General features: G+C 31.1%; 1 protein-coding gene across 3 annotated transcripts in view; it reads right to left on the bottom strand.

Moving 5' to 3' along the window:
* LOC117114881 (supervillin-like) overlaps positions 1 to 26,213 on the bottom strand; it is a 144,082-nt gene that overhangs the window by 44,945 nt on the left and 72,924 nt on the right. For 2 of the 3 annotated variants that reach the window (XM_033258507.1, XM_033258510.1), the window contains exons 6-9: positions 23,469 to 24,408; positions 21,249 to 21,335; positions 18,877 to 18,989; positions 12,773 to 12,922 (exon numbers count right to left, since the gene is read on the bottom strand). In XM_033258507.1, coding sequence (XP_033114398.1) covers positions 12,773 to 12,922; positions 18,877 to 18,989; positions 21,249 to 21,335; positions 23,469 to 24,408 — 1,290 coding nt within the window. The remainder of the gene's footprint in view (positions 1 to 12,772; positions 12,923 to 18,876; positions 18,990 to 21,248; positions 21,336 to 23,468; positions 24,409 to 26,213) is intronic. The other variant, XM_033258517.1, reaches the window with a different exon arrangement.

Raw genomic sequence — 26,213 nt, 5'->3', positions numbered from 1 at the left:
TACATTATACTGTTTTTCATAAAGAAATTATAGTGATTGAGAAATTGATACTGCACACAGGACATGTACATAGCTGAATCATAGTCGTATAATACGTCTACATAATAATATAAGATTACCAGACTGTTGAGCTGATAATGTTATATATAGAAAGACATGGGTTGCTAAAAATACTGACAGCATATGCTAGGAACTGAAATTAACGTTGAATGAATGTGTTGTGAACATACAATAATTATCGTCGACGTACATGCATCTGGTTAGCATAGAATTGCAAGTGCTAAAGTCACAATATATTAAACTACAGGTATTGTAAGGTATTAGATCTTAAGACCTATTTTAATTTCAATATGATTAATTAATATTCCACTATCAATTATCTGGATATTCCAACCATCTATCTGACAGGAACAATTATTTTATTAGTCATATCAATTTAAAAACAAGGATGGTTGATGCAGAGAAAGCTAATTATTTTTGTTTGTCCCCAAATGCAAAAGTATGGGAAGTAAAATATTTTGTTTCTGAGAGTCAGAAAGAAAGGGGTTGCCCTAGTTCTACCATAGAGAAAATTTTCTCTGGTTCTACTCACTCAGCTTCGCTCGATGTCAGAATTATTAAACAGTAATAATTACAAGTTATTGTCTGTAAAATGTACACTAATTCAGTAATATTTTTAAATCATTGATGAATAAAATTTTAGATATTCAACCAAGCCAGAACATTAGTTTATCCGCCATTATATCACTATGACAAACTAAATTTACAGTATTAATTATATACTGTGACATTTTTCTATTTTGCCTTACACAAATAAATATCTTAAATGAATTACATTTATTTCTACTAAGGTATGTAATGACTATCATTAAAGTACTGAATCTGATTCTTGCTGCTACTAACCTTAAAATCCACAATAATATCATCATAAAGTGAACTTCAGTATTTAAAGAAATATGGATCAGACAATAAAAGCCAAACATCTCTATAAAGCAGCCGGCCAGGAAAGCTAACAGCCAACCTCCTGCTTCCATTGATTCCAACAGGAAGCCTTACCTGTGGAATACTGGTCAAGTACCTATCACCCACATTAATATTTTGTAAATCACTTAAAGGAGCCATCCCACCTATCGATATATTTTTTAGTTTAATTAAAGGGCCATTTTAGCCTATCATTTTATTTGTAGTTTGCTTGTATACAGCCAGTTTAAAGTCATGCTCCGGAGAAAAAAAAATTTATATCTGTTATATTATAACTGATTTTTCTAACACACAGATTTTTGAATATTTAAAAACTAGAGGAAAAATGTGGAAAAGGGCAGTTATGCCCCATTCCCTCCAGTTTTTAAATATTAAAAAATCTGTATCTCAATAACCGTTCCCGATTTTTTCGTCGAATATGCTTTTTGCATCTTAGAAAATCAGTGGTACAACGTATCCAAAATTTTATTCCTATGGAACTAGGCTTTAAATATTTTGTAGCTTAGTTGAAGGGGTTGTTTAATCTATCTTAGCACTGCATTTTGTAGTTTAGTTAAGAAGCCTCTCATCCTACTTGTTTACTTGTTTATATTTTAGTTAAGTTAAAGAGGCTAGTTAACCTATCTTAATTATTTTGTAGTTTGATTGAAGAGTCAGTCATCCTACTTTAATACATTTTAGCTCAGTTAAGGGGCTGTCTCATCTATCTTAAGATTTTGTAGTTCTGTTAAAATGCAGTCAATTATGCTGTTTAGATATCTAACAGCCTACTTAAAGGGCCAGTACACCTATTTTGATATTTTATAGTTTAGATTGGGCCATCCACCTATCTTAATATAAGTTGTCCCACCTATCAATGTTATACTGCATTTTAATACTTTGAATATTGTTTATGCCTAGGTAGGCTACACCCAGTTTCTAATTCATAATACACAAACAAATAAAAGAGGTCTGATACAAAACACTCCTAGCACTACAGCCAAAACCTATTGTAGACCAACATCAAGACAAACACCCCATCGTGCACCCCACCTTACAATGGTATAATCCAATATTGGGTGGCTTTTGACAGGGGTGGCTTCTGACAGGGGTGGCTTTCTTCCGATTTCCACGGATGTTGCATCTGCCTTAAGAGTTTGTATTTTGATTGGGTTGTATGTTCTCTTTTAATATTTAATTTTTTTTTTTTTAAAGGGTAGCAGTCCTCATTTCATATCATAAAAACCAATAAATGAATCAACGGTATATCTCTCCTTTCATTAAATTTATTTTTATGCACAATGTAACTGCTTAGCAGCTGGCAATCATAAACAAAACTACACAATTGACTGTAACAAAAGACATAAAAAATGTTACAAGTTTTTGATCATTAACATTTCTAACAAGAGCAATATAATAATAGTCATTTGCCTGTGTAATAAAAACAGATAGGCTCCCAGTTGGAGAATGTGTCTACCGCTTGGCATAGTTTATTTGGGTGCTGTCTATGTGGAGACTCGATTTATGTTTAGGAGGCTGTTAATTTCTATATATTCAGAATATTGTTGGAAGGTTTGCATGGTGAAGTAATAATATATTAATGCTTGTGGTACACCACATAGGTAGTTCTGAAAAGAACTGTTGCTGTTGGTTGAGAATAGCTGGACGTTTCGATTGAGTTGCTTCAATCGTCTTCAGGAGAATAATATCTGCTGAAATCCGAAAACCGTGAAATTGACTGTCTGAACTAAAAATCTAAATATCTATAAAAAAAAAAAACTTAAGAGATACATTATTTTTGTACATTATGAACTTGGAATGCATTCTTACACTTACTGTACATTCCTCACACTTCAAAATTCCAGAATACTTGGCAGAAAAAAACAAAAACAAAAACACTCAAATTTCTAACTGCTGAGTTCCAACAGACCTCATATGAAGAAAAGTTTAAAAGTAGCAAATTGCTATAATTTCATTTGACTTTATAATTCATTCCCAGCATTGCTAACTAGACTAGTCTGCACTGTGGTAAATTTCTATGCACATGTATTCAAATAGGGTGAAAATCCCACTTATTATTATTATCTACATTCATGCAGATGTCTGTTGTAAAAGTCAATAATCCTGAGCTTTCTATCATGTGATTGGTATTCATATTCTCTAGAAATCAGAAAAACCACCAAAAAATGCACCAAATTATACAATGTTTTACTTACATGTTAGCAGGTAGTATTATAACCATATTACTAAATTTACATAGATAATAAATATTCATAAGCTTATTTGGTACTATGGATTACAAATGTAGGGTAAGAAATTCAGGTCAAATAAACTTCCAAGAAACAATATCTGGCGTTGCATGTCTAGTTCAATTAACAATGCAGCAACCTAAGCGTCACACATATTATATAGCAAGAAAAAACTAACGAGGTACACTGTCCATTTTCATGTACTTGTAGAGATAAAGAATAGAGTATTTAATTAGCAATTCCTCCTATATACAAAGTGAACCTGTGGAATAACCTAAGCTTTGTAATAATTGTAGATGCTGTACTATAAGCAAGGTTGCACAGTACTTTTTTTTTAATTTATGAGGTGAACGAATGTAGAGCAACGTAGGTTATTTTCTTTATACATCATTTCAATTGGAAAGAGCTATCCGGTTGTCTGATGATATGATAGCTTTGTTTAGGATTTGTAAAACTCATCCACATAAAACATTGTTTACTAGTCCTTAGTAAACACATTGATTACTTAGTGATGCTTTAAATAAATAAGATAAGATATATGGTATGATAAAGTTTATTGTCATGGTCACAATTTAAAGTGATATAAAATATGGCTGTTTGATATAGTACAACTGTGTTAAAATAGAATAAACAACAAAATAAACTATACCAAAAAAATCTATGGATATAAAAAAATTGACTTCATAATAAGAACGGTATTTGGAAGGTCTTTGGGCTTGAATCCCAATAAGGACATGACATTTTTCTCAAATACCTATTTTCTCAAATTATCTACTACCAAGATCATGTAGGCCTACACTGAAAATACAGCAACTAATATAATCTTTTTTGGATTTTATTTATTAGAAAGAGCATTGCCCACCCTCTCCTCCCCCCACCCCACCAATGGTGTTGGGAGGCCCCTAGTTACAGAACTTTTACTGAGATTTAATGAATTTAAAAAATATATATTTATTCATTAAAAGAAATTATTTATTGTTTATTTTTTGTCCAACTTTAAATTTAAGAAGCAAAATCTTCGATTTTTATTTTTATGATATATGGATTGCCTTATGGCAATGCGGAACAGATAAAAGAAACAATTAATAAATTAGTTTTTTGTAATATTGAATTATTAGTAATTAATTATATAATAAGTATTTTGTTATAAATTTAAAAACATTTTAACAAGCTAGTCCACAAGAGGTGTTGTTATAAAAATTACAAGGCTTTGCACTTCATTAGGCAATAGAGTTTGACCTTAAAAATGTTTTCTGCAACTTTGCTCGATTTGCACTTCTAGAAACTGCATGACAATACAATCATAATAGAGCTGCAACACGCCAGTCAACAAAGAAAACATCTTAAAGGTCTTAGTTTAATGCATCGAAAATGAATGCACGATGAAAACATTTGACTGATTAGAATTTATCTGAAGTGTTTTTAAACTGGCACAATTTTGCTTTTGGAAAAGCTTAATTACAAGCGTGCTTTAAATCTGAAACGTTATTAAATCCTGAACAGACATGGATATTGTTCTAAAACTTTTTGAAGAAGTTTAATCAAAATCTGTAAGGGGTTAAATTTGCATTCTGCATAAAGTATAAAGCTATCAGATAACATGTCTTGCGCTAACAAGCGTTACTTGTCTCGCAGCAGCGAAAATTAATTTTATTTCTCAGTAAAAAAATACACACTAGATTTTAAAGTGTTTTAGGAGTCTTCATGCCCAGTGGGAAATATTAGCCTAACAATCAGATCAATTGTTGGACCTTGTGACTTGTACTTTGCTAGAAAATTGAAGGCCTATTATCACAATGTTATGACTGAGGGAACAATTATGATCTATGGATTGCCTTATGGCAATGCGGAACAGATAAAAGAAACAATTAATAAATTAGTTTTTTGTAATATTGAATTATTAGTAATTAATTATATAATAAGTATTTTGTTATAAATTTAAAAACATTTTAACAAGCTAGTCCACAAGAGGTGTTGTTATAAAAATTACAAGGCTTTGCACTTCATTAGGCAATAGAGTTTGACCTTAAAAATGTTTTCTGCAACTTTGCTCGATTTGCACTTCTAGAAACTGCATGACAATACAATCATAATAGAGCTGCAACACGCCAGTCAACAAAGAAAACATCTTAAAGGTCTTAGTTTAATGCATCGAAAATGAATGCACGATGAAAACATTTGACTGATTAGAATTTATCTGAAGTGTTTTTAAACTGGCACAATTTTGCTTTTGGAAAAGCTTAATTACAAGCGTGCTTTAAATCTGAAACGTTATTAAATCCTGAACAGACATGGATATTGTTCTAAAACTTTTTGAAAAAGTTTAATCAAAATCTGTAAGGGGTTAAATTTGCATTCTGCATAAAGTATAAAGCTATCAGATAACGTGTCTTGCGCTAACAAGCGTTACTTGTCTCGCAGCAGTGAAAATTAATTTTATTTCTCAGTAAAAAAATACACACTAGATTTTAAAGTGTTTTAGGAGTCTTCATGCCCAGTGGGAAATATTAGCCTAACAATCAGATCAATTGTTGGACCTTGTGACTTGTACTTTGCTAGAAAATTGAAGGCCTATTATCACAATGTTATGACTGAGGGAACAATGGCTCCCAAGGACTCATTATAAAATCTAGGAAGTGATCGTTTATATCCCTTACATAAGATATGCATGATCTATCAAGTGTTCAATTTTACTTTTATTTTTATCATGAAACATCACATTATAAAACCATGCAACTTATAATAATAGTTCTATATGGTTTATTATATGCCTGTCATATGTGGCAAATTCATGGGCAAAGAACCAAAGGCTTAACATTAAATCCGAAGGGTGAAGTGATTACAATTACAGTACTGTTATTGTAAACACAGAAAAGACAGCATCAACGATCAAGATAAGCTTTCATAGTAATACACGTTTATTTAGCAACATTCATTCATCTTGATAGTGAAGAATGCATCCACTCACTCACTGTGATGTGTACATACTGTACTTTCTAAAATAACGATTATAACTCGGTCTCATAACCTGGGAGTTTTCTATGGTTTGACCGAAACATTTTTTTGAGCAAATTCCCTTCTGGTTAACAAAACCACCCCTCTGACTTATATTAAATATAATTAAATTGATCATACAATTCCTCTGCTAGATTCCACCATGGCAGTCTTGTACTCCCCTGAACCTCTGTCTCTCATTAGAAATCCCCTTAAGAAATCTCGTTATTGGCCTTATTTAATTATTGTTTTTTAATAAAGACCTTTGAAAAATTAACAACATTTGTACACTCATTTTTATATTTTTTAATAGGCACTTAGGCCAAGGTTTTCCCAAGGTGAATAATATCACTGTCTTAAAGTGGGAATCCCACATAATGTTCTGATATGAACCACGTCTTCTTATTTGCTAATTGTGTTTGATCATGAGAAAGAGTTCATGGCAGGATTTGAACCCATTACTTTAGAATATGAAGGCAAGCATCCTAACCACCAAGTCACAGTACCACTCCTAGAAGGTTAACAAGCCTATGTGAATTAGGCATACTGTATACATTAAAAGTAAATTCTTTCAGAAGTCATTTAAGGCTCATACTATAGGGACTGGAGCTTAAATAGGCGAGAGTGTAACACTTCCCCGGATGGTAGGCTATAAAGGACTTTGATATAACTTTGACCTTTTAACCTTGTAGTATGCAATATATAGTGTATAATATACACTAACAACCAGCAAGGTAATAAAATAAAGATCAAATAAAATATTACCACTAACAGTTAATTGAGGACCTCAGTATAACCTATAGTACCTTGGCCTAATCTTTTTGTTCTAGCCTTTTTCAGCCAAGACCTGGTCTCACCTTCCTACCTGTTGTGCCTTTGAAGTTATATTCCAACACAGGTGAGAGTACAGCACAGGTAAATAGAGGGAACCCTCACACCTGTGGCATAACTTTATCTGTCTCCTACCTACTGGGCCTTTTGTAAATATGCAGACAGCCTGGCTCTAATATCCAATTGGAATTCAGAATCTTAATACCACAGCGTACTGAATTGCAAAATATAAAACGTTACGCAAATTCACTATATGTTAATCACTTTTCATCAACACTGCAACTTTAACATGATACACACTACCAGATGCAATGTTGATTGACCAAGGAAATCAAATTTACATTGCGAAAGCTAATAGAAAATAAAAAACGCAAACAAAGTGAATAAAGAAAAATCTCAAAATTTTCCCACTACAGTACTACACATCTATGTTCAAAAGAAGTCTTAAAAGTAATTTTTCAAAATTTTCTCCTGCTAATGAAAAAAAAAAAAAAAAAAAAATTTCATTCTCTGCTATTATTACTTTACCACGTCACATGCTAAAATACACCTGGTCTGTATTTCCGGTAATTTACATTATAAACGAAAAATACGTATTCAGTTTTCACTAGACCTTGTAAGGAAGATGCTAGTCACTTTTGAACAAAGGACTGAATATAAAGTGCAGTACAAGTAGTGGTTACTATGAACACCAATGTCTGAAATGCATTCTATCAAAACAAATCTTAATCTCAATTTTGCTTCCTCATAAAATATTTTCCTTTAAATTTGAAAAATCTTAATCTCAATTTTGCTTCCTCATAGAATATTTTCCTTTAAATTTAAAACATTTTACAGTACATTAATTTGGTAATTATTACATTAAGGTGCCATTTTGAATAAGAAAGGTTTTAATATCATAACTTTATTTAACTCCTTGTATCCAATTTGTGAATAATCAAACACAATGTCAATTGGAATAATTTCTTTACTTGGGAGTCATATCTATAAAGCTGATTTTAGTGACCATTTTGAATACCAAACAACAGGAATCTACATAACTTTGACCAGTTTAGTAAATGTGCTTCCTGTGTATTCAGGTTTAGCTAACGTTTATAGGTCACTAGGGAATGTCCATGAACTGACCCTCTACTTACAACCTTCGAAACTCAATACCACACAAAAAACGTTAATGATAAGAATAATTATGCTAAAGATGATATTGAATAAAACCATAAATAAATTAGTAGTAGTAGCAGTATCATCATCTATAGTTTTACACTTCAGGTAATATTGCTAACACTAATCCTATAAGAAATCAAATCTACAGTACCACACACATGCCAAGTTTGAAAGAAGTGCTGGCTTGAGATTTTGCCACGGAATGGGCAAAATAGACGTGGGTCGAGGGCCCACCTACTGTAAGACCCATAAGTTTTTGCCTAGTTGCTCTCTGGTACATTCTAGGGGACACTCAGTATTACTTTTTTCTTTGTGATGAGATGCGTTAAAAGCGGGAAAATGCATCTGGCTTGTGGAAGGGCCTCAGATGGGTCAGAAAGCTGGAGTCTCCTGCCAGGAAACTTGGTAGGTATGCTATCAGCAGTACTTACCAAAATGAAAAATCAATAAATTTTCTTTACAACTCCATTTTTAACCCAATTTTTTTTTAACCCAGGTGTTGTTACCTGTTTAAGTAGGTGTACAAATAAATCTATTGGTGTTGACACCTGTTGTGAAAGCTCTTAAATTTTATTTATAATTATTATAAATCTAAGAAAACTAAAAATAATGGTTACTTACAAGCAGATGATATACCGGTATTGGTATCCAATGTTAAACTATATATCCTTTAAAAGTTATTAATTTTTATAAGGAAACTGGACCAAAGCAAGGATATAATATTCCAAAAACGTTCACATGCAAAGGTTTGCTGGTTGACCTTTGACATTTAAAATAATCAGGAAATATAGCTTTTTTTTTTTTATTGTTTTGAACATTGAAATCAATTTTGTGAAAATGTCTTTTTGAATTTTTAACTTAGATCTTGAAAAGTGCTAGCTGAGCCTCAAACACCATAGAAAAATTCTCAAAGTTTTGTTAAGAACCCCAATAATCATCAGTTTATCAAAGCTAGAATCCTTAATTTTCATAAAACATTGCTGAATAAATCAATAACATTAAAAGTTGGCTATTTTCGTAATTTAGAGCTGTTTATTATTTATATCTTCAATAGTGTTTATTTTGCCAGCTACAACTTGAATATGCCTATCCTTAAGGTTATAGTTAGAGTGTGCCCTCTTTAATTATTACGAAAATGCTGTGTAAACGAATGTGCATATCTACCAGCTAATTATCCATAACTTTATATTTTTTTTTAAATACACTATTTCTGTATATGAGAGGTAGGACGCTCAAGAATATCATGAGATTCCAACATCAGATGCTGGACAAGTGTATGCCTATCTACATTGCTATGCAAACTGTCAATATTTTGACATTAATTATGTCATCATCAGGAATGATGACATAATTAATGCCGAAATATTGAATCCCACAATGATGGCGTGCATACTTGAAGTATGTATTATACTTTCTTATCTGAGATTAATCAGGTAAACTTTCGGTTTATGTATAGGTTAGTTTTCAACAAGTAAAGTTCAAGTTTTGTATATCAACTACTACTATGATTATTGTTTGTTTATCTTTTATTATTCGTAATGTGTTGAGGATTTTTGCTGCAAAGAGCGACAATATTTTTATTTTATCATCAATGAAAGATGTAAACTACACTAGAACCCCCTTCTTTGGGACACCCCTATTAAGGAACAATTTTTCAACCGCCAATTTCTTGAACACTACAGCCAACCCTTATGTTTTCATTCACTTTTTAACCACATAAAGAAACCCTGAATGAACAAAGGCCTCCAAATCATTGCTTGTGAAGGTTTAGGGAAACAAACCATACTAGTACATCTACAAATTAAGTACCTCATGGACAACTTTGACATCATAGTTTCTGTGATTCATACAGTACTATACTTGCGAGTATCTCCTCATATTGATCAATAGTAGAGTTGTTCAGATCACATAACAGGAAGTACACAAAACCATTATAAAGACAATGGCAGAAAGTAGCAAACAATATAAACTAAATAACAACATTAATAATAACCAACTTGGTACTATTGTATTATGGAAGTTCAATTTCATAATGACAAAAAGAAACTGGTATTTCAACACGAGCTATGTCAAACATCACTCCTATCCTATGAAAAATAAATCGATTAAGCCAAAGTGAGAATGTATACAATTAATATATGTCGTAACTGTACAACAAGTACAATACTAGTAATATAGTATTAATCAATGCAAGAGAAATTTGCTGCCCTCACATTTCTCAAGAAAATAAAAATACTTGGCATTTGTTTACATTATTGTTAAAAATAACAATTCTTGCAAAACATTTTAATTAATAATAAATTTGAATGTAACATAATGATTTTTTTTCAAATCAACCTTGACTGGCTTTTTATGCAGTTTAAAAAAGCGCAAGCAAAGTTATTGCGTTGTTAGGATCGACGTCACTACAACAACGCGACTTCGCTCGTGCTTTTCCAAACTCCATAAACTAGTGGTATCTTGAAAATGATCAAATAGATCGAAAAATTGAATCTCAAAATGTCTCTGTCTCTTTTCAGAGTTACTGTCTTTTTGTTTTAGTGGTTGAGATGGTTTGAAAAAATCTAAAAAAATTATCTAACTAGTGGTTAGATGGTTTGAAAAAAAGTTAAATTTTAATTTATTATTGAAACGTATTGCAAGAATCGTTATTTTTAACTATAATTTAAATAAATGCCAAAAGAAACTTGTCTAAACTGGTACGTCACTTAGGCCCTCCAACATGGCCTCGGAGGCCTTACTTTTTTCTGTACAAGGATTGGCCGATGAGCAATCCAGCTACTATAGTAGAGATCAGTGGCCACACTCTACATGGATTAATGGATTTTACAATCCCTTGTCTTCTTCAGAATTCTACCTGTTCAGAGCTTAATAAGTTTGTTATATATGAATTGCCCTATATTATGATTGTGTGAATCTTATCTTTATCTGATGTCCTTAAACTATTATACCATGCAACAATTGTATAAAAATAGCATTAATACAATGACCAATATCTATACCAAATTTTATGATCATTTTATTAGTTTCAATGAACTAACAAAAATCAAGAATGACTGATTTTTAATACTTCGACTTTCGTTTTTTTAAAATATACCTGTCAACTCTTACCTACATTATCTTAATTTGAATGTGGTTCGTTACATTTCTGCTAGATAACTCTTATATCCTGTCTTAATTTCAGTGTGGTTTTATTCAATAAAATCTTATAAATTCATTTTAGATTTTAGTCATCGGTTGGTGAATTCTTAATGAATATTCTACTTTGTGCCAAGTAGTGGAAATTCCTAGCTATTTCTTTATGCATGCTTGGCTATTCGATCTTGCTTTTACGGCTTCAACTCGTACCGCTAACTTTTTGTTTTAAGATAAATTAAATAAATTCCAAACAGTAATAACTGGTAAATGCATGATCAAATATTAGCAGTTCTGTGTCTAATTAATTCATTAATTAATTGAAATTTAACTAAATATATAAATATTACATATATTTTAAAGATGACTAATTTTAGCATGTCAATCATGTAGATTTTCTCAGACTTAAACATGGTTTGTCCTGCATTTCAGTTTAATTTAACAAATATATATTGTACTGTAATTAAAGTATAGACTGTATCATAATAATAATTAAAAACTTCATTTTTTTACGGAAACACTTGTTCACCTCAATGGTGTTGTTCAACAAGGCCATAAAGGCATTGTACAAATAAACAAAACAGAAAATAAAACAAAAAAATGTTTGTTCTATTCATAAATTCCTATCTAAATTTTGATGATTTCTCTCTATCTTTATATAGATTCCATCGTGATTCACTGCAACCATTTTATATACTGTTAGTGCAACTGTTTAATTAGTGTCAATCATTAATTGCTGACAGAAAACCTATAAAATCAATGTAACATGTTGACAATTCAAACATTGTAGTAGTAAAGGACAATACTACAAAATTTACCTACCATGTCAAAGGTCAAAATATGAAATTGACCTTGAGATGATAATTACTAATTCTCCTAAATACCTTCAGCAGATACTTGTATAGAATACTATGATACTAATATTATCATTACTACATATATTTTTCTTTAAAATCTAATCAAGAGGGAGGAAAAGAAATCAGTGGAAGTGGGTAGGTAATAAAGAGTGATTGAAAGTCCCTAACACAGTCTACCACAAATAGTCCTTATCTATGCCTTCCAACACTAGTTTTCTCCACAGACGTTTCCCATACTAGGTTGCCACACATTACTGACAATAATCACCACTATTTGGAATTTTTTGTGTTATTTGGCAGAGGTTAGAGATCAAGACAAAATCATGAGTAAACATGGATAATAGCAACAGGTGGAGTACAATCACATTAAAAAGTCGCCGAAAAAAAGTTATGGCATGAGAAAACTTATAAAAAAAACACCAGGCTATACTTCAACATACATACCGGCACATGGTATTATGATCATGAATCAGCTGATTAAGGCACTACAAACACACACACCTCCGCAATGACAATTCATTGCAAAACAACTGACATGTTTAACTCAAAACAACATTTAACTCAACAAATAAAGTTCTTTCTTACCTTCTGTGGGGTCCCTCTTGTCTGCTTGTGGAGGTGCAACTTCATCAGCTCTTCTCTCTTCTATGACCTCTGGTTCTGGTTTGGTTTGTGAAGGAAGTGATGTTAACGGTAACTCTGAGGATGATATGCTTGAATGAGTTTCTAGACCAGCTGTGAAATGAAAAATGAATTGTATTAAACTTGTCACGAAGGACAAAATATATACATTACTTTAGCCAGGGTCCCAATATAGACCAGTATTTTTACTGTATCAGAAACCCTGGTGAAATATTGTTTTGGTTTAAAATAAATAAATATATAGTTACAGTATACTCAAATACTAAAAATATAATTTAACCATCCTCCATGATTTAACATTGTTTATCTGTGCTTGCTTGGAAATAAGATTACTTGATATACAGTAGTTACAATACACTGTTTATGCTTCCTTCCTCATAATAAATCACCATTCTGAAAACAAATAGTATATTCATTTCTGGAAACCCCTCCCCCCCCCAAAAAAAAAAACCCTAAAAAAAATGAACATGAAATTCTCTATGTATATAGATTAGTAATAGTAGAAATACATATATATATATTAAACCCACAAATAAAATCTATAGAATTAGAAAGTAGCTGCTGCTGCTGCAAAAAAAACAAAAAAAAAAACACCATGGTAGAAATTTCCAAGTCATTGTTAAAAAAATATTGTAACCTACTGTATTTGGTAAAACATACTTTTTGTCAGGTTTCATATATTTCAAATACAATAAATAAGTGAATGAAATAAACCTGAGGTGGATTTAATTTACTAAAAAACATAAAATGAACTATAAAATAGACTTTTCAAATACTATACATCATAAATATTGACATAAAAGATATTAATTATCTTTATAATTGACTTTACCTTGTTTCTCATTTAATCTAAATCTTAGTATCTCCTTTAGTGGTTCATGTAGCCACTTAATCAAATGCTGCATTAATGTCTGTCAAAAAGCTCCACATAATGCCAACTAAATACTCATAAGCCATTAAACAATGTAGAACTTAATGATAGCTGAAATGTTTTTGCATGAAATAAGGACATAAAATGGTACAACTCAATAACCCACAAATAAAATCTATAGAATTAGAAAGTAGCTGCTGCTGCTGCAAAAAAAAAAACAAAAAAAAAACACCATGGTAGAAATTTCCAAGTCATTGTTAAAAAAATATTGTAACCTACAGTATTTGGTAAAACATACTTTTTTGTCAGGTTTCATATATTTCAAATACAATAAATAAGTGAATGAAATAAACCTGAGGTGGATTTAATTTACTAAAAAACATAAAATGAACTATAAAATTGACTTTTCAAATACTATACATCATAAATATTGATATAAAAGATATTAATTATCTTTATAATTGACTTTACCTTGTTTCTCATTTAATCTAAATCTTAGTATCTCCTTTAGTGGTTCATGTAGCCACTTAATCAAATGCTGCATTAATGTCTGTCAAAAAGCTTCACATAATGCCAACTAAATACTCATAAGCCATTAAACAATGTAGAACTTAATGATAGCTGAAATGTTTTTGCATGAAATAAGGACATAAAATGGTACAACTCAACATTAGCGATTTAAGTTGCTATATGTATGTTTTCAGATTGAAGAATGGCCGAATGTACGATGATGACTAAACCAACGCGAATGCATTACATCTGATACAACCAATGGAGTATCAAGTTGATGACGTGATTTAACTATGAAAAAAAGCAACAGAACATTAACATCAAAAACCATTTCTACTGTGCTTCAAAGAGAAAGTAATTATCCAGTTCTGAAACATACCGGTGTAATTTTCTTTTATTAATTTTATTTTTAATATGTGGCACAGCAGTACTTAGGCTATGGGCTTCCAATCAAAAGATGAATTTATGAGTCTTTTTTTAGGGTTTGTTTCTACTGACGAGAATCAACTGTTCTTTTAGAATGGTTCTTTGGCACAGAATCTGTGCCGGGAACACAACAAAAAACCAATTTTCGCAGGGTAGTTTTTAGCTGCAACATATACTGTATAACGGCGTAATTTGGCCTAACGGTAAGTTAGCCAGCAGGCTAGGCCTATGCCTAGTACTAGTAGAATTGTTGAAAACGATGAAATTGAGAATCAATTTTTATCAGACTTCCTAAAAAACTTCTCATGTCAATAATGTAAGCCTCCTGCATGATTTTATCATTGGATATATTCCATTAAGATCTTCAATAATGATTAGAAATATCGGACGGGTTCCACCACTTCAGTGATGGACCTACAATATTAGATTTATTATTAAGAGGAATCAGTATAAACAAATGTTAAACTCCTATTCTCAACACAACAAAATATTCTCGTTTGTTTAGTAGGAACAAAAGTTCAACTTTGTTTTATTTAAATACTGACATGACCCTTTATTCAGATAGGAAAAATCACCGTTTGCTTGCTTGTTACCTAGTAGCCAGGCGAAAATGTTGTTAAAGCTTTTAGAATAAGTCATTTTCGTCAAATTAACTGGCATTCTGGGTAATTGTTAACTGTTGCATGGTAAGTGTTTCATGTGGAGTCAAAATGCAGTTGCAGCGTGGTTCTTATATTAAACTGTTTCTACGTTGATTTTCAGTAGAAACACATCCTTAGGCTGACCACTTGTTTAATTGTCTCTCTACCAGGGAGGTGGTTTATTGCTATGTAGAAATTATGAGCTGCAACATTATGCAATGTTCCCTCATAGCAAGCTAAGAATGTTTTAGCTAAAGTGCAGCAAAGGAATTTGCAACTTTCAATTGAGTCCGAAACTCAAACAGAAACTCTCATAAAAGAGATAGAGATATTCTTCATTTAAAAAAATATTTCACATCCAACAGCAAGTACACTTGCCATTTTTTTTAATGGTAATGGCTCAGTCACCTTCCACCTTCTTCAAAAATATTTTTAAAATGGAGGAAAAAAAAAATATTGTGAAATTTCATTCTGAGAGTGCCATTTACAGCCATCTAGAGTATAGGTGCCATAATCATAATTTTTTTTAAAAACATTTAGGATATTTTATTATTTAGTATACTTCTACTGGAACCACACTTCCTAAGGATCATCAGGTTTGTATGGCAGAAGTCACAAGCTGTCAGTCATCACTAGACCGTTCCAACCAACTAACTTCCAACGATAGAAAACTGTGTTAAAGACCTACTACTATTATTACTATTAAAATATTCTGTTGTTAGATAGATGTTACTAACTACAGGTAGATATGACAAAAATTACTTGTTTTTACAATTCATAATCCTGACTCTTTTATAAAAATATAATCTTTAATCTTTTAAAAAACTGAAATATTCAATAAACAAATACGATTGTCTATTCCTGAAGGACAAAATTAGTCAGGTGTGACTAGTTTCAGATCTTTAAAATGGATAGCTGGGTATATATGCACTATTCATCCCCATATAAACAATTTCTGTATCAGTTTCAGTATATATTTATTCAAAAATAAATAATCATCAAAAAAACTATAGTACAGTATCATGCTTAGGACAATCGCAAATGATTTTTAAGTAAAGATATTAGATTTGATATTGTAACAATTATTAAAATATGTTGATAATGATGAAGGAATTCCAAAAAAGACATTATTTAAATTAATAAATACAGTATGGATTATCTTCATATCTCAAAATTAAAATAAGCAAGACATGATCCCTTTCACTATGATGAAAAAAATCAGAAAAAAAAAAAAAAACCAATTAAGCCTAAACTATTAGTAATTTCATAAAATGACTAAATGTTTAGTGGACGAATGGTCACCTACCTTTAATACAAAAACTGAATCTACCACTTAAAACTTGCACCTAACCTGAGCATAAAACTTAAGTTTGATAACGGTGGTCTGTTAAAATTAAATTCATCCGATAGTACCAGCATTCATAGCTACGTGCTTAACTAATTCAAATAGATTTCTCTGAATCTTTACGCCTACCTGAAATCTCCCCAAGAAAAACACAAACACTATCCTCACGCCAGGTCCAATGTACAATCCCACATGGTTCTATATGGTTCTATATAATATCCAAACACATTGCTAAGCTAGTAGTATCTGATTGAGACTCAGTCTGGAATACACTGTGAATTATATTGTATCAGCCAGTGGCAGCAGTGTGTCAACAAAGCCTTTCTTTTGGACCAACACAATGACCTTGCTATAACAATAGCTTGTTAGACAATTGCAGTCAGAGGTTTTAGTTTATGACAAGTGTTAACGAATGCACACTCCAATGTCATTAGGATTCAAGGAATAATCAACACTTTGGTTGAAACTTCTTGATATTTATGATGAGAATTAGATTGAACTTTTTAAGACATGGCGGTAATACTACAGTATTTATTAATATTCGGATCAAGAATCTAATCACGCCCCAGTTATCGTTATTCAAAAAAGTGCTACCTACTAATTTTTTCATTTATTTATAGATAGATCTGTTAATGGATTGGTAAATGTTCTCTCTCAGTGGGAAAAGGGTAAGACAAATAATAAAAATAATAAAGTGTGTATTCATTTTATTTAAAATCTAGTAAAAGTTAAACTATATTAATCACCTCACCTACCTTTTTGTATTCAACAAAACCTAAATAGTATGACATATAGGTGACTAATGTATATATTTTTGTGCAATCTATTATAGCGATTATCAATTTTCATTTATAGAATACTACAAAATGGGCTATAATTATAACATGATGTAATTATGACTTTGCCTCTAATAAAACAATCAGGCCCTTGTGGGACGGTTGGTATGGCAACTATAAACCACATCAACCTGCTATTGTTATAATGAGTCATACAGTAAAGCACCTCATGTGTCCAAACATGTACGTCACATAAACAAATAAGTACAACATGAACAAATAAGTAAATGCTGGTACATTAAATATCCATATAAGTTAAAGTACACTACATACTCAAATGTACATACACAAATAACTAGTGGTGCATAAGTAAGTACCAAATATGTCCTTGTAAGTAGCACCTGTGTCCAAACTTGTATCTACAACCAAATATATAATAATACTACTACTACTACTAATAATACTAATAATAATAATAACAATAATAATAATAATGATGATGAAATAATGAATATATAATGATTGCGATTTTAGCAATGGTGATAAAAATTACGATTATTTTGACGCACTGCTTTCAGAAATCTATCTAAGAAATTGTTGTGTATTTAACTTTTGGCCTTCAGAAAGTGGTAAAGTTGATCTAGCACTGGTTACACAAACAATATGTATAGTCTACGAACAGTCTGGATAAGCTATATTGTTTGGAGTTAATGATGCATAAATTATAATAATATTTTCATAAAAAATGTTTGGTGGCAATACAATTATTAAATGTTTAAATTTAATCTCATGCGCTTACAAAGAGTAAAGTAAGACCTAAACCTAGATACATAGACAAAGTAATTATATTTTGCATTTAGTACATTACTATAATAATAATATTGAAACATTTGTTTAAAGTATGTGTAATAACAATTTAAAAAATCTATTTTTGTTATAAATGCTGCAACTACAAAGCTTCTACACAAAACATCTACTGTACCTTCAAAGAATATATTCTTAATGAACACATTTTTATATTACAGAATCTATTTCAGACAATACTTCCAATACTGCAATATGAAATAATATTGAGTATTATGCAAACAATATTAATTAAAATCTATTATCTTATAAATGAAAAAAAAAATAAGCAGTTATATTTGTTATAATTACAAATATATTCATTTAGTTTATGATTCTAATACATATGCCTTTTGTCCCATACCCACTTTCTGTAATATTAAAATTAAACCATTTGGGAGATTTTTGGCATTGAAAATATAAGTCAAAAATTGTCAAAATAAACAGTATCCCTTATACACAAGCTCCATGAAAAGCATAAGAAAATGTTACATAACATTAAAAGCAGTGCTAAATAAAGAAATAAACAAACAAACAAATAAGTACATAAATTAAGTACTTTGTACACTAATTGCTTCTGAAAGAGTGGTTAAGGAGGAGGGAAGGGGGGAGGGGAAAACAATGATAGTTATTACCTTCTTGTTGAGTTTGCATTGACTTCTTTTCACCATCGCTAATTTTTCTCGTCTTATGTCTAGCTAGAATTTTCTCCGTCTCCGTCTCTCCTATACTCTCAGCTCTTCGCATTCTAGATGCAAGAAGAAATGTGCACAAATCAACTGACAGAAACAATATACATCAATCATTTTATAAGTTTGATTGATATTTGTGGATAAGTCTTACAGAAATGTATAATATTTCACTAAAAGAGGGTGAGATATTGATATGAATATGGAATGTTAATATAATGTCAATGTATTTGAATGTCTTAAAAAAGTAATGTGTAAAAAATCTATCATTAAAAACAAAATCAATGAATTGGATGATGCAAGCAGCAGTAAGTTAGGGAGTCAAATGAAGCATTTTCTAGAAGAATTTAAAACATTCAATAAGTTTGGACTGGTCAAATTACAATAAATTAACTTACAAAAACCTTCATGCTTTTTAAATAAATGTTAATAAATAGTTATTTTTTTTCGCATTAGAGTATGATGTAAAAAACAATTTTCTGGAAATGTAACTATTATAGTAATATTATAATTAGCATTCTTGATCTACTGTGGCCTCTAATGTAAACCTTGGTGTGCTTTTATACTACTGTACTGCATTCCCTCTGCCTCTTGGTTTATTTGCAAATGTTCTTTACTCCATTGATATTCTATGGGTTCAAACAGACCAAGACTAGGCCATAGGCATACATCATCGCGCCTTTTAGTATCTCAAATACACTTTTTTCTATTTAATTAATAAATAGCGGAATTTTTTTGGTGAAGTTTTCTTACTACTCAATGTGAACATTATTTCATAATTTAAAACCTGCTTGAAGGGGAGGGACGATCATCTATGATGGGGAGAAGATATTCAACTCCTAAACTATTTCTTGTGACAGAGCATATTTTTTAGGTCAACGTAAGGACGATGATTACAACCGAATATTCATAAACAATTTTCTTTTCAATATAATATATGTATAGTGACAAAACAGGAGGTCAATAATCTTCCCTGACATTTTCTATGCTTGATATTTCAAATTTTACATTCATGCATTTCAGATATTAAGTGTTCAATTGTAAATTCATTAGTATTACTGTACATACTCGATTTCAAACATAACAATTTCAGAAGAGTTGTGGCTGTCATTATTAATGTCACTTACCCAAACATTAGCAGTTTTGAAAAAGAAAAATCAATCTTGATTATTATAACAACATATTAGAATATTAACATTAATATTCTACTATTAATATCAGAATACAGTCATTAATAACTCTATTCTATTAATAGTTGTAAGAAGAATGGCAATAGAGGGTGCTACATACCAGACACTAATATCATTTAATAATACTCTACTATAGATAATTATAGAATATTATTTTGTGTAAACAACCTCAATTAAAATTTGTAAAATTACTAAAACTACATGCAAGTACGGTAACCCATCTATGGTCCTTTTTATTCTTTTTTAGAAATTATTATTCAACAAATTAAAGATGAAAATCAAGCATAAAACAGAACATATGGCCTTTCCTCATTTAAATGAGAAGTAAGTGTCAAATCATAAGGTTAAACAAAACGGGAAATTAAAAAAAAATGATGCTACCAGGACTCAAAATCGGGTAAAAAGACACTGGTAAGCATAAAGAGTGGAGAGTTCTAGCCATTGCATTAACTCTACCCTGTGAAGGCCTGTGGATTTTTATACTAAGTTGTCACAATGACCATCTTGTCTAAATTTTATAAGGCTGAGATTGAAGACGGTTAAATGCATTTCACGGTAAATTTGCGATAAATCTAATTAGTTTGAAACGAAAATGCAAAATACAATAATATTAATACTAAGCATTAATAGTAGTAGTAGATGAATATGATGATGACGATGATGAATATGTTTAAAATAATAATAGTAATAATTCTAACACTTTGTTCCTATTTATGCAAGTAGTTTTAATTAAGTAATTAATTAGACAACTATAAACTATTCAGTAGTTTTTGTTGTTAGTAAAACCAGTTTATTGCATGATTTGGACCCACCATCCTGGGAGTAGAAATCAGACTTTAACAAATTAAACAACCACCTACATATAATGTGAGTATACTAAATTAAATTTGTGCATGTGCATACAGTGCAGTTATCAAACAGTCAATATGAAAATGAAGACAAAAGCAACATTTAAACTCAATTTTGGTTCTACATGTATTAAAAAATGAAAAGTTTTCAAAAAAATAATTATGTTCAAAACAAACATGATACCCATTTGTATTAAGTATCATACAATCGATCACCGAGTAAGATTTTAGAAAAAATTCCACGTAAGAGACCAGAATCATCCATTACATAAACAGATACCTTTCTCGACGAGCAGCCCGTGATGCTTCTAATGCAGTAACGAGTTGTTTCGTTTCTTGTGAGATAACCGAAGAGTCGATGGCAAGTCTGATGGATAGATAAAAATTTACCTGCATGCTCAAGGAAATACTAAAAAGCAACGTTATTGGACACAACTTATAAACCAACAAATTAAGAATGTATTAATTGAAGGTCAATTTTCACTAGACATGTTAAGAGGTAGTAATTGGAAACAAACTAGAATCAAATAATGCATAAGAGAATCTCCACTTAACATGACACGACTACGTGACCTAGCATATCCGTGCGTCTTTACCACGTCCAGTGAAAATTTACCTTTAATCACTTTTCACGTTATTTTTTTGTTAATTTAATTTTGCTTGTATTATTGTTTGTGTTTGGCTAATAATCATTTTGAAAAATCTAAAAAATTTCCAAGAATATTCATTTTAAAAAGAAAAATTTATTTATTCAAAAACATTTCACTGACCTACTTTGCAAATTTTCAGTCACTATATGTTTAGGCTTTCTAAATCATATTTATTTTATATTATTATGAAAAGGAATTTGGTTTTTAATGTATCATTAATTTAATCACAGAAATTGTATTTCTATAGCTTTTATTTGCTTATTATCATCATCATAATTCTATTATTTTATATTCTATAAAATAGGTCATTTCTGAAAATAATAATTCACAAAAAATGTTCAATATACTAAATGTTTTAAAAAATTTCAATTGAACTTATAACCTTAAAGTTGTGTCCAACACTATGTTAGAAGCATAATTATAAAGATAAATACTTTATATACATAATCATGCAAAATCGTCAATAAAAAGTTTGTGAGAAAATATTCTTATTATATCTTTGGAGAGAGGGAGGGATAAATTTGAGATGGCTAAAAGAAATACTAAGGTATGAATTTGTCAAATAGTATATGTAATTGCTTATCCTCAATGATTATAATAATCCACTTCACATAATAAAGGCTTTAAAGATGGATTGACTGTGGTAAATTGGGGAAAACCCTAAAAAATTCAATGATTCATTATCTATTATAAAATAACCAAATACCGTACTAGAAAGTTTTGCCTTCCAATTTACTATAGAAAGAAACGTTTTCACTGATTGAGAGATTTTTAACTATAAAAATCTATAACTGATAACCAATACAGCAGTATAGCCAATTTCCATGTAGAAGGCTCTATGCAAAAAATACAGAAAATTAATAACTTGAACATGACCTGTTACTTTATCAAGATATTAAAATATTCGAATACATATTTTATATTATTTATTTATTTATTCTTTTAGATTTAAATTTAATTTTTTTTTAAATATACTTAGAGAGGACGAACCTTCTAACTTATCATAGAAGGTTAGTTGATATTCAGGAGCCTTCTTAAATAAATGAAATAATGCGGATGCTTTTCAGCAAAGCATCATTACAAGGCTTTGGGAGTGGAGTCCATCTGTCTCAGGATTTGAACAATGGAGCCTAAGATTGAAAGACAAGTATCTTAACCACCAATCTACATCTCCACTCCCAAATAAAAGTGTCTCAAGTTTATTAACTATTATAGGACCATATACCTTCAAAAAGCAAAATTGATCAATCTTTTGAAATCTGATTGTTTTTGTAGTAAAAATAGCTTTGTTTCTCACAAACTCTTAAGATTGAAAACATGTAAAAGTTAACTCAACTCAAACCAAAGTGTGCTGTTCTAAAATCATGTGGAATTCACATCATATTACGGGAAACTAGCTGAGACTTCATTCGTCAGTAATTTTTTTGTAATTTAGATATATTTCTTGAAGGTCATTGATTTAAGACATTTCCAGGCAACTGATGAACCAATACAGTCTTGCAGAACACTGGGGGCCCTTGCATTAACAAATTATTCTGTAAAAAGCCTCAACTCGAATCCAATAATAATAGTATATGAATTAATCTAATAATTATAGTAATATCATGCACATTAACTACTTGTACCAGATCATGCAAATAAAACCTCCACCATTTAAAAATGGCTTCCAAATATAAGATTTATTTTGATTTCTTTAGAAATCAATAAGAATTCAGGAATAAAAACATCAATAATAAATCAAAACATCTTGTTTTCTTGTATAAAAGATCAACATTATCCTATAAGAATTTGCTTTCACCAACCACAGAATAGTTGACAGAGGGCAGCAGACATATAAAAGCTATACTCACTTTGTGTTGGGTGAATCCTCTTTTACAACAAAGACGTCATCATCGTCAGTTTTAACCTTTATTGAAGATTTACTTGATACACTATCAACTGATTCCTCTTTAGCTAGTGGTGCTTTGCTTTTACTTTCCTCGAGAGATTTTTTCGTATCATTTTCCGAATATTTACGTTCTTTTGATAATCCAGACTGTGATGCTTGTCTTCCAGTGAGATCATTCTCACTACTAGAGGGCGATAAACCAATTCCATATTTTTCAGCGAGTTCCCGCCTTCGCTGCTCTTTGTATTTTGTAATACGTGCTGTACGTGCTTCTGCATCCTCTGCTGATTCAGAACCGCTAATATGTTGCCGCAACTGTGACAATTTTTCGCTGGCAGTTGTAGCTAGAGTGCCACCCATTTTGCGACTACTTGACGGGTACTTAGGAGAAGTGGGACTGTATCTGGGACTTGTTAAATCCCCATTGGTTGATCGTGCACCAAGATACTTGTCCGTTAGAGACTGGGTGCTCGTCTCTGATTTGTCACTACGTGTTATGTGACTACTGTAACTTGGGTCTGTTGCCCTATTGCTTCGTTTTTTCTCTTTTTCAAGGCTTCCGTAACCACTCTCAGTACTAGCACGTTTAGAATCGAAGCTGCCAGTCAATGAACTTGGCCTTGTTCTATTCCGGCTTGTAACATGATCTGTGGTACTTGAGAGTGGGCTACGACTTTTGTAACGATCGGACGATAACGGTGAATCAGCAGAAGATATTCTATCTCTAGTTGAATATCGAGTATAATCCCCACTGTATCGACGACTACTATGACTTTCGTAGCTGTCTCCTCGTAACGAGTATGAACCGCTAGATGGTCGAGCAGCCAAGAATCTCTGCTGACGTTCAGACGAGGTGTGGTATGATGACGGACGATCACTGAACTTATCACGTAGCCTTGCAACTGTTAATGAATTAAAAGACAATATTAAACAACAAATTTTGGTATTACATTTACTTGGCATTTAATGATTTCAAAAGTTTTAGGCATCTTTTGCACTGTGCAATACATTAAGACGGCTACTTACAATTAAAAGCGCTACATATGGTAAAAGTGGCAAAGATTCGGATGGTAAAGTCCAGCTGATATCAGAGCAAAAAGAATACTGTTTAACAATACAAGCTCAAGCTTAACACTAGTTAACTTTGACCAAGGCTGGCGTTGTTATTGGCTAATGAAGAGGAAACATATATAAAACAACAACACTCCCTCGGTTACACAACATGTGATCGCACCAATCAAGATACATAATACATGATATTAACAGCACACCCTTCACTTGATATTACCGCCACGGATTAATGCATACTAATGAGCTGTCCAGTATAATGTTATAATAAAAACAGATAAATGATACACAGAGAGGCGCCAAGATTAAGTCTTATGCAGACATCCATCCAGGCACCAAAAAAACATAACATACTATTAAGTAATGGAAAGACTTACAAAATATGTAATGAAACTAATAATCCAATGAGCTATTCCTTACAAAATAGTTTTTACTTGCAGCTAGGGAGCTGTAATTCCAAGTGTATGCTTTATCGAAGTGTGTTAAGTTTATTGGAGTACAATGACAATATGTTACCAACGACCCTGCAAACATATGAACGCTATTAATCGTACATTAATTGCTGCTTGATGTATTAAAGCGGCTTATCATCAAATGCCAACAATTTTTGCTATAAGCATCACACATTTGTTTGAGTTGTAATATACACTCAGCACTTTTTGTGTTAATATCTCTCATGTTTAATTTTTATTGTCTTTGTTCTAGCACAAAGTTGATAGTAAAAACTAACTTGACTGAGAAGCAATAAAATATGATACTTTTTTATAAACTGCCCTATAATTTGTGTCTGACAGGAATGGAATATGTATTATTTATATATACACTGACCAGGTAGGTATTCTGTATTAAAGAGCATCTAACTATTAGAAACCTTGTATACAACAGAAACATCTGGTGGAAAATTTTCCTTGAAAGTAGACTAAAGGCCATAGGTGAAAAAAACACACCCAGAACAACTGTTTCTCTTGTTAATAATAAGATGATGATGATAATAACAATAAATAACATTTATAAAGTGCAAGAGACAGAAGGTTTCAAAATTCTATGATGATGATGATATATAAGATGATGATGATATATAAAGATGATGATGATGATGATGATGGTTATGGTATATAATGATGATGATGATTATAATCATGATGATGATATATAAAAATGGTAATCGTTGTATTAATGATGATGGTGTTGAAGATGAAGCTATTGAAAGAGATGAGAATCAAATGATAAGTATTTAATATAGAAAACTATAGGTTTGACAATACTGTAATGATAGAAATGATACATAAAATGTTTTTAAGATAAAATTTTATCAATATGGTTGCCAATAAAATTTCCTAATAAAATATCCAACATCCTGATGATAATTACGATACATAACAATGCCAACTCAAACTAAACATTGCATAAAGCTTAACACCACACAGAATTAGGTACAACCAAACTACCCTGCAGTGTTGCCTAAAATTAATGACACTTATCTATCCATCTGCTTTGGCAACGTCACACATGCAGAAAAGCAACATTTATCACTGTACCACAGTGCCAGCATGTATGTGAAGTCTGCTTACTGCGAAATCATTTGAAATTTGACCCAAAATTCTTTGAGAATAGAAAAGGCCGAGTGATGTATGGGTGA

The sequence above is a fragment of the Anneissia japonica genome, unplaced genomic scaffold (genome assembly GCF_011630105.1).
Source record: "Anneissia japonica isolate Jap-2015-1 unplaced genomic scaffold, ASM1163010v1 scaffold199_len4679917_cov187, whole genome shotgun sequence".
Classification (NCBI taxonomy): Eukaryota; Metazoa; Echinodermata; class Crinoidea; order Comatulida; family Comatulidae; genus Anneissia; species Anneissia japonica.
Note: the sequence above shows the minus strand (reverse complement) of the source record. Positions and strands in the feature narration are given on the sequence as shown.